The sequence below is a fragment of the Zosterops lateralis genome (genome assembly GCF_965231275.1).
Source record: "Zosterops lateralis genome assembly, chromosome: 18".
NCBI classification, from domain to species: domain Eukaryota; kingdom Metazoa; phylum Chordata; class Aves; order Passeriformes; family Zosteropidae; genus Zosterops; species Zosterops lateralis.
The window spans coordinates 3,161,377-3,170,667 of NC_139778.1; the positions used below are offsets into that span (position 1 = coordinate 3,161,377).

Sequence of the window (9,291 nt, forward strand, 5' to 3'; positions counted from 1 at the left end):
GGCCGGCTGCGCGCCGGCTTCCGCCACGCCTCGGTGCTGATTGGCGGAGTCTGGGGAAGCGGCGCCCCCGCACCGCCATGTTGAGGAAGGGCAGCGCGGGCGGCACGGAGGCAGCACGGGCGCCGGGCGCCGTTGGCCGCGCAGTCCCGCGGCCGCCCCGGGAACCCACCGCCGCCGCTGTCCTTCCCGCCGCGGGTCCGCGCTCCGTGCCTGCTGCTCTCCTGACAGTGGCCGGCCGACCGCGTGTCACCCAGTTTCCTCCCTTCTCCGGGAAGCGGCCCGCGGAGGCGTCCGCCCCGCCCCGCCGGGGCAGCGGCGTGGGTGGGAGCGGCCCGGTTTAACCGCGGCCCCCGGGGGAGGCGGCGGCTGGGCGAGCGGCTCATCGCCATCAGCGCCCGCGGCGGCGCTCTGCGTGACGTCAGTCGGGGAGGAGGCGCCGATTGGCCGGCGCGGCCTAGCGCCAACACGTGTCCGCCCGCGATTGGCCCATGGCGGAGCCGCGGCGGGAGCGCGCGCGGCGGTACCGGTTCGAGGATGGTCCGGCGGCGCTGGCCGTGCGCGTGCCCGAGGTACCAGGGGCGGCCGGGACACGGGGAACCGCGGGAGCGCCCCGGACCCCGGCACAGCGCCCCGGCCCGTGTCTTGCAGGTGCTGGACTCGCAGTATGGCATGTACGTGTGGCCCTGCGCCGTGGTCCTGGCCCAGTACCTGTGGGCGCACCGGCGGAGCCTGCCCGGCAAGCGAGTGCTGGAGGTACCGCCCGCTCCCTGCCCGTTACCTGCGGGTCAGGCTCCGCCCGCGGTCTCCATGAACACGGTGTGATTTCAGATCGGTGCCGGTGTGAGTCTCCCCGGCGTGGTGGCCGCCAAGTGCGGTGCCCAGGTGATCCTGTCGGACAGCGAGGAGCTGCCCCAGTGCCTGCAGCGGTGCCGCAGCAGCTGCCTCATGAACCGCCTGCCCCACGTGCCCGTCCTCGGCCTCACCTGGGGCCGCCTGTCACCGGAGCTGCTCTCTCTTGCTCCCATAGACATAATTTTAGGCTCAGATGTTTTTTTTGACCCCAAAGGTACGTTAATGCTCTCAGCTATCTTTGGTTTGTGACTGCAAGGAGATTGTGTCCCAGTAGTGCCGGGAACAGTGTCAATGGGTCAGGTGACACTGTGCTACTGACCTTGTTACTCTGGGCTAATTCTAGTTTAGAGCTGTCATAAATGCGGCTGAGGGTGTGGGAATAGAACAGGAAGTAAATAACTAACTCCCTTCATACCATGCTTGGGTCTCTCATAAGATACACTGTACTTGCATTGATTTGTAATTACCATTTCATAAAACCAGGCAGATTTATCCGCACCTGCAATCCAGAGACTAACCCAGACTGCTTTGTCTCCTCAAACTACACAGACTTCGAAGATATTTTAACTACAATTTACTTCTTGTTGGAGAAGAACCCACAGGCTCAATTCTGGACAACTTACCAAGTCCGAAGGTAATTTTTTACATATTTAAAACTCATATCTTAGCTCCTGTCTCAGCTGTGAACGAGCATTAACTCCTCTGTGGCACCACCACTCTGACTCAGAAAAGCTCTAATTGTGAGTCAAGGTACTATTTGCCCAGTAAACCCTGGAGGTAACAAAATCTGAAAATAATCCAAGCAGCACCAGTTTGCCGTTAAGTAGAAGACTGTTACAAACCCAGCTGTACTAGTTTGGTGACAGCCTGCTTGAGTTACTGTAGCAGTGATAACTCGGGGTTAGGTTTTCTCTCCTTTCCTCCCCTCAGTGCTGACTGGTCTATCGAGGCTCTGCTCTACAAATGGAACCTGAAGAGCATCCACATTCCCTTGCATTCCTTTGGTGCAGACAAAGAGCACTTGGCCAGCTCCTCCCTGCCAGGAAGACACACAATTGAAATGATGATCATCTCACTAGCATAGTCAGAGGGCACTTCAGTTTATTCCACTTTATATTTCAGTACAAGGTGATATTCAGCTGTTCTCTGTAGCACAGAGCTGCAGAGAACAGTCCTGGTTACATCAAACCTCATGGATATTTTGGGGAAGCAGCAATTCTTAAAACATGCACTGTAAAAATAAAGCTGTTTGGTTTTCCAGCTATGGCTTTTGAGAAATTTGTGTTCCTCCCCCAAGTCCGTGAAATAGTTCAGAGCCTCAATTCCATCACATGAGCCACTACACAACAGTTTAACCTGGAAATCCAACCTAAATCCACAACTTCAGCTATGAAAAGGTAACTGCACTCTTAAAATAAAAAACCATCCCCATTAAGATCCCTTTCCCAGGACTGAGAATCCTTCCCAAAGATCCACATACAAAAGCCACCCTGTTGGTACACGAGTGTATGGAGACTGTGCTAACCTGGAACATACAAACTCCTCAGTTTGTAGAAAAGTACTTTTAATCCTCAACAAAGCCATACTGCCAGTGTTCAGATGTTTCCATTCCCATTTAACATACATGCATAAGATAAAACAAGGCATTACAATAACCCTTGACACAGGATGTTTGCAGTTACAAGTCATTTGGTACCAAATCAAGAGAAATCATCACTGTCAAGATCAGCCCCTGTCAAGCAGCAGCCTGGCGAGCCAGGGCAAGCACACAGCAATGCAATTATTAGTACTGCTCACTTTGGACCTCCCACAACACCATCCCAGGCCCTGGCTGGTTCTGTGTTTGTGGCTTGCTGTGTTACCACTTGCCACACAACACTGGGTTAGTAACAATGCTAATTAAAGTTTGCCCACAGTAATTTAAAAGCAACCCCAGTGGATAAAATTTATAAGCAGTAGAATGCATTCAGTTACTATATAGAAGTTAAACATTGACAATATAATTGCAGAAATCTTTTCAAGCTAAAAATAAGCTGACCCAAGACATTAAGTTGAGAAAAGTTAACACAGAAAAAAATGTTTAATATGAACTACAGAGACAGTGGGTATAGTACAGAATGTCTTAAGCAAAAGATACACCAATCAGTACTTACAAAGGAATGAACCATTTCTTTGCTTAACATTACAATTCTCATATGTAAGTTCATATATGTAGGTTGGTAAGTTTTACCATTCTGGAAAAAATAAGGTGTGTATATCATCAGCTAGATGTGCTCACTGTATGCTCCATTTTTTTAACGCAAGGCCCGGGTGACTGGAAGTGCAGTTGTCAGGCATTTTAATTAACTGGACAGCCATTTGTTTCTGCACGACAAGGCATCGTTACACAGGAGCAATCAGGAGACAACAGGAAACAGCCAAGCACTCTGCACTGCAACACGCCACCTTAACAGCTAACCAGCATTACTCAACTGCTACACAACTGCGCCTAGTGCACAAAAATACATAAGAGAAGAGATTAGAATTGAGTCTGGTAAAACAATCCTTGCAAATATCAACTGTCACCTGAAAAGATTTCTACCAATTTGAATTTGAAGATGCTATTTTAAGTCAAAGTTATTCTTTTCTTTTCAAAAAAAAAAAAAAAGCATTTACAGTAAGTTTCAAGTTGAAGTTTTGTGGAATCTTATTTAAGGAATCAAGATAAAATTGAGAGAACTTTTTTGACAGTTAGCTATCAGCATATAATGGCTGCATGATTCCTCAGTATGAAACTGGAGGCAGCAAGTTACCATCGATTTTAATTTCCAATAGAAGTCAGCACTATATAAACAAAAATGAAGTTTTACCTCAAATATCCAAGCCAATAATGAAATCGGTAGTCGTTCACTTCACTAAATTACAAGAAATTTGAATAACAGCAACAAAATGGCACATAAAATGTAAAATCTGCCACTTGAGGCGCAACTTAAACAAGTAAAAAGTTAGACAAAATGTTACAAAATAACCTTTTCAACAGCTGGTTGCAGGGCCAGGGTCTCTCCAACGGGCTGAAGACTCAAGCGATCTTTTCCCCCCAAAGGCGTCCTTTATCTGGGTTCTCATTTAGCTGAAGCATCTAGGTTTGAAGAGAGAAAAATTCAGCCAGGTTTCTACCTTGTCTATTTTGAGTGTGGATGACTTCAGTGATACTTCTAGTTGTGTTTCAACTGGCTTTGCCTATTTAATTAAGTTTTAGGAATTTCCACAGTGTTCCACCTCCCCCCTGTGTGTTGCTTTACTTCAGAGGCCAAATGTAAGGTTCGGTCAAAATATTTAGTTACAATGGAGAAGAAGCACCAGGCTGTAGATCAAGCCACCATTAACTTCAATTCAGCCTGTTCACCACTCAATTATTCAGAGTTCTATAAAGTTACAAAACTAACACTTTTTCATAAAGACTTAACTAAGCTCTAATTAGCATTCAAAACCGAAAATGTGACTAATTTTGCTACAATTATCTAACTCCAGAGCTAGCTCAGGCCCTTTCCTTTTAAAAAATAGGACCAAACAGTTTGAAGGGTTAAAGACACACTATCCTTTCCCCACCCGGTGTATCCTTAGATGCCTCTTCAAGATGTCCACTTGAGGAAAAACTAGTTTCCGTGGTTTTCTCGTTGCAAGGAATTTGCCACCTTTTCTAGGACAGTTATTACCTCCAAGTCAGTACAACGGCCACTGAACCGATCTTCCGTTCTAAAAGGATAGTGTATCTTTAACAGTGTAAGACAAACCTGCTCCAACACACGCCCACAGAAACTGGTCCCTGGAGGATCAGCCAAATCAGTTAAAATCTGCAATACTGGCCAATATTCTTTTAGCAAACAGGAGACCGCAGCTTTAAAGGGGAAAATGCAGATGTTGGATAAATACAGTAAGAAATAGTCATTTTCATCATAGGTTGCGTCTCATACAATATTTTATTAAAACCAAGGCATTAATCTTGCAATAAAACATTTTTTCTGTTTTAAAAAAAAATTCTCCGTAGAAAACCCTTCAGTAATTATTTCCCTAAATCAATAACCAAAAAAACCACTGCTCAAGAAAAAAAAAAACCAAAACCAACAACTAACAATGTGCCCCACTAGGATTCACTTGGTTCAGGCTATTAATGTTCCAAGAACTACCCAAACCCCACCTAAGTGCTCTAATAAAGTAACATGCATCCTGTGCTGATCCCGAGGTACATTACCATGTTCCTAAGAGGATACAGCTCCTTCTTCTTCCGGAGACTTGGGAGGGCTCTTAGACCTGGATCTAGAGTTGGATTCTCTCTTTGAGGCAGGGGGAGGGCTTCTAGATCTAGACCGGGATCTTGACCTGGACCGGGATCTGGAGACAGATGAGGACTTTGACTTGGATCTCCTGGCAGACCTGGACTTGGAGGTGGAGCGGGACCGAGAGCGTGTGCGAGACCGGGATTTGGATCGACTGTAGCGGGACCGACTGCGGGACCTAGAGCGGCTCCTGCTTCTAGACCGGCTGCGACGGCGTCTTCTAGGGCTAAAACAGGAGGGGAAAAAAAATGGCGCGTTAAAACTTGCTCCCGGGTGACGCACGGACTGGAGCGAGTGCTGCGGGACAGGGAAGGCGGAACAGGACGCACGTGGGCAAGAAAACGAGCGTTACGAGGGCGCCATTGTTCAGAGTGAGTGGCCGGGGGCTAAATTTACTACAGGGCGAAACCCTTCCAACTCCGAGGGGAACCCATGTGCCTTTGCAAGTAAACCTCTAGCAGACCTCCCCCCTTCCCTCTTCCCAGCTCCGCCGCGAAACTCACTGGGAAAAGAACACAGAATGCCAAAATCGGTCCGGTTGGAAGGGACAACAGTCAAGCCATCCAGTCCAACCTCCCTGCTTAAGCAGGGCAGGCCTAGAACACACGGCTCAACTCTGTTCAGTGACGGACACCTCACTATCTCTCTAGGCAACCAGCATGAAAACAAACGGGTCCCACTGCACAGGCGCGCAGCTCAGGTTCGCCTCATTTACCGCCCGAACTCCGCTGCCCGTTCCGCGGCGCTCACCTGCGGCTGCGGCGGCCGTATCCGCTGCTGCTGTACCGGCGGGGCGGCGGCCCGCGGCGGCTGTGGTGCGAGTCGGGCGGGCGGCCGTAGCGGGCCATCTGCACGCGGAGCTCCCGGCCGTCCAGCACCGCCCCGTCCATCGCGTCCATCGCGTCCTCCGCGTCCCGCTTGTCGTGGAAGCGCACGAAGGCGAAGCCGCGGCTCTCCTTGGTGTAGCGGTCCCGGGGGATGTAGACGTCGCCCACGCGGCCGTACTTCTCAAAGACCCTCCGGAGGGTGTCCGGGGAGGTGCGGTAGGTCAGGTTGTCCACCTTGAGGGACGTCATGCCCTCCACGTCGGGCGGCGGGCGGCCGTAGCTCATGGTGGGCAGGAGCCCCTGAGGGGCGGCGGCGGCCGAAGAGAATAAACCTGAGGGGTTGAAGGCAGTCAGCAGCCGGCGCGGCCCTGAGGGCGACGCGCCTCACACCGCGGGGCGAGTCCAAAAAGAAGGAGAGCTAGAGCGCATAGGGGAAAGCCGCGGGGTCCGCAGGGAGCAGCACCCACCTCAGGGTCCGAGGGGCGGCCCGAGGCCGGAGCAAAGCGCCAGGAGCGGCCGCCCCGTCCCGCCGCGACGAGGAAATGAGGGGGAACCGCCCGCGCGCGCGGCTTAACGCCACAAAATGGCCGCCGGCGCCCCGGAAGGGAATGAGGCACCGCCCCGCCCGCGGAGCCGCGGGAACGACCCCCGAGCCCCTTTTCCTACTCTTCCCCCGAGTGGTGCCGCAGGGAGCGCGGGGAAACCCCCTCTAAATTAATAATTCGCCCCGCGGTTGGAAAGTGGCTGTTAAAACGTTGCCGCCGTGACCCGGAAGGGCTCGGTGGAGGCGGGGAAATTTTTGAACAATGTGTGTTGGAAACCGTAAAAAAATCCCAAACATTAGCAATAACAATTAAAAAAAAAGAAATGAGAGCAGAGCAATTTGTGTGGGGGAGGAAGAGGGAAAAAAAAAAAAGCAGGAAAAAAAAAGCGATGGTGAAGTGAAGCGCTTGTGGCGCGGGCGGGCGGGCACGGTTTAAAATGGCGGACGGGGAGGGGGGAGCCGTGAGGGGAGCGGGGCCGTGAGGGAGCAGGCGCTCGGCCCGGGTTCTGCCAGAGCGGCTCTCCCGGAGCAGAGAGCTCGGTGCCTTTCCTGCCCACGCTCCGCTGTGTGCCTGTGGCGGCTGTAAGGAGCCGGGCAGCCCGCAGTGGGCTCTCCATCGCTGCGGGCAGCGGTGCCCGGGGAAGGCTCCTCGGCCCCGCCGGCTCTGGATGTGCCGCGATGGGTCCGCGCCGCTGCCCAGGCGGGTCCCGCCGGCTCCTCGGCGACTCTGAGAGCCGAGCGGGGAATTATTAAATCATCCTCACACCGGCCCGCTCTGCACGTGGGAGAGGATTCGCACAGCCCTTGTGTAAGGGTGACAAGCAACTTCTCAGAGTGCAAGGGACGCCAAAAGTTGTTGCTCTGTCGCCTCAGGCACTTAAAATAAAATGCCCAAACTCCAGAATACGTGGTTCTAATCTTAAAACAATGTTAAAAGTTTCTGTGTATCCCATGACACTGTGTTAAAAAAAGAAGAGAAATTAGGCTATTTTCTACTGATATGTTTAATCCAATGGCAGTATTAATATGAACAATTATTTCGGTATTAGAATTTAAATGCTTAGTTTTATTATAATTGTGTTTAACTTTTTTTTTTTTTTTTCACTGAAGAAGTATAAAGATAAGCATGGATACAAATCTAGAAGCAACAGTTTGTTTCCTCCTACAAATAACTTCAGAAATCAAACAAACTGGTACTGTTTTGACATTTTGTATTGCTTCATGTTTGTTCTATTTTTTAATCAGAGAATTTTGATTTAAAAAATTCAATGTTTCATCTGCTGAAACCTTTTTTCAAAGGGGAAATTTGAAGTTTATCTTTACAGTGATTTCCCTAAAATGACAGAGGAGGTTTCCTAAGCCCCTTCCTCCCAGTTCCAGTCACTTCAACACTTGTTGCTGCTGTTGCCAAAGGAATTGTTCCAGCCCAGTTTGCTCTGCAGCAGGATGGAAGCTTGTACTGGCACAAGGGAGAAAAGATGTGAGTGGGACACTATTCCTAGAGGATCTTAAAATTCTGCTACTACAAATTAATAATATTAAAAAGGAAGAAGAGAGCTTTTCTTGTGTTAAGATCCCTCACCTTGATATTTTAATTGCATCTTTGTAAAGCAGCCTCTGAACAATCACACTGACTTTGCTCCAGAAGTAAAAATGGCATGCTGTTTTGAAAAACACTGACATTAAAAAAAAATACAAATTGGGAATTAAAAAAAAAATTGAAAACCCTTAATACATGTATTAAGTATATGTAATTATAGCTGGAGTGCAGATTTTATTTCACAGAACTACAGGGTGGGTCAGGTTGAAAGGGACCACAGTGGGGTTATCTGGTCCCACCTCCCTGCTCCAGCAGGGTCATCCCAGAGAGCACATGGGACATGGTTGTGTCCAGAGGGCTCTGGGACATCTCCAGTGAAGGGACACTCCACACCCTCTCTGGACAATCTGTTCAGGGTTTGGTCACTGCGAAGGGAAAAAAGTTCTGCCTCGTGTCCAGGTGGAATTTCCTGGGCATCACTTCATGTCTGTGGCCTCTGGTGCCATTGCTGGGCCCCTGGAGCAGAGCCTGAGCCCTGCTCTGCCCCTTCCCTGCAGATGGGACAGAAGGGACTCGGGTCCCTCTCAGCCCCAGCACCCTCAGCCTTTCCCCAGGACAGAGATGGTCCCGTCCCCAGATCATCTTTGTGTCCCTCCACAGGACCCGCCCCAGGAGCTCCGTGTCTCTCCCGTCCCGAGGAGCCCAGAACTGGACACTGCTCCAGTGGAGGCCTGGCCAGGGCTGGGCAGAGGGGCAGCATCACTCCTGACCTGCTGGAAATGCTCTTCCCAAGGCACCCCGGGACACCAGAGCCCTTCTCGTCCCCTCGGGCACAGCGCTGGTCACGGACAGCTCAGTGTCCCCCAGGACCCCCAGCCCTTCCCCACAGAGCTGCTTTTCCAGCTGGGCTGTCCCAGCCTGTGCTGGTGCCTGGGGTCGTTCCTGTGCAGGGGAAGGACCCTGCACTTGTCTTTGGTCAACCTCAGCCCTCTCTGCCCTTTTCCCCAGCCTGCCCAGGTCCATCTGAAGGGCTCACAGCGCTCTGGGCTCTCGGCCACTCCTCCCAGCTTTGTGCCATCGGTGAACTTGCTGAGGAGGCATCAACCCCTTATCCAAGTCTTTGATGAGGAAGTTAAACAACCCTGGGGGACACCGGTTAGAGGCCTCCAAACCACTATCACTAATTATGACTGGGATGATTTTCCATTCAGC

The 9,291-nt window shown here is 50.9% G+C and overlaps 2 protein-coding genes across 9 annotated transcripts; one reads left to right on the top strand and one right to left on the bottom strand.

Annotated features, from left to right (window-relative positions):
* Positions 1–109: 109 nt before the first annotated feature.
* METTL23 (methyltransferase 23, arginine) lies at positions 110–4,976 on the top strand. 4 transcript variants are annotated; one of them, XM_083874620.1, is made up of 5 exons: positions 110–569; positions 649–753; positions 829–1,066; positions 1,336–1,486; positions 1,783–4,976. In XM_083874620.1, the coding sequence occupies exons 1-5, from the start codon at positions 489–491 to the stop codon at positions 1,934–1,936; spliced, it is 729 nt and encodes a 242-aa protein (XP_083730746.1). In that variant the 5' UTR covers positions 110–488; the 3' UTR covers positions 1,937–4,976. The 4 variants fall into 4 exon arrangements, with proteins under 4 accessions (XP_083730746.1, XP_083730748.1, XP_083730747.1 ...); XM_083874622.1 differs by having other exon boundaries at positions 1,402–1,486; XM_083874621.1 differs by having other exon boundaries at positions 110–671.
* Positions 2,914–8,454, bottom strand: SRSF2 (serine and arginine rich splicing factor 2). 5 transcript variants are annotated; one of them, XR_014591355.1, is made up of 4 exons: positions 6,463–8,449; positions 5,919–6,327; positions 4,626–5,394; positions 2,914–3,970 (listed from the first exon to the last, which is right to left on the bottom strand). XR_014591355.1 is itself a non-coding variant. In XM_083874624.1 (4 exons), exons 2-3 carry the CDS (start codon positions 6,278–6,280, stop codon positions 5,091–5,093), a joined length of 666 nt encoding a protein of 221 aa, XP_083730750.1. In that variant the 5' UTR covers positions 6,281–6,327; positions 6,463–8,454; the 3' UTR covers positions 2,914–4,729; positions 5,084–5,090. The 5 variants fall into 5 exon arrangements, 3 of the variants coding, with proteins under 3 accessions (XP_083730750.1, XP_083730751.1, XP_083730749.1); XR_014591356.1 differs by having other exon boundaries at positions 2,914–3,340; positions 3,861–5,394; XM_083874624.1 differs by having other exon boundaries at positions 2,914–4,729; positions 5,084–5,394; positions 6,463–8,454.
* Positions 8,455–9,291: the final 837 nt, after the last annotated feature.

Coding starts and splice junctions, on each gene's coding strand:
- METTL23 (XM_083874619.1), top strand. CDS start 535: ATGGTCCGGCGGCGCTGGCCGTGCGCGTGCCCGAGGTACCAGGGGCGG. Junction 754..828: donor CCGGCAAGCGAGTGCTGGAG/GTACCGCCCGCT, acceptor GTGTGATTTCAG/ATCGGTGCCGGTGTGAGTCT. Junction 1,487..1,782: donor ACAACTTACCAAGTCCGAAG/GTAATTTTTTAC, acceptor TCCTCCCCTCAG/TGCTGACTGGTCTATCGAGG.
- SRSF2 (XM_083874624.1), bottom strand. CDS start 6,280: ATGAGCTACGGCCGCCCGCCGCCCGACGTGGAGGGCATGACGTCCCTC. Junction 5,395..5,918: donor TACGGCCGCCGCAGCCGCAG/GTGAGCGCCGCG, acceptor CTCCTGTTTTAG/CCCTAGAAGACGCCGTCGCA.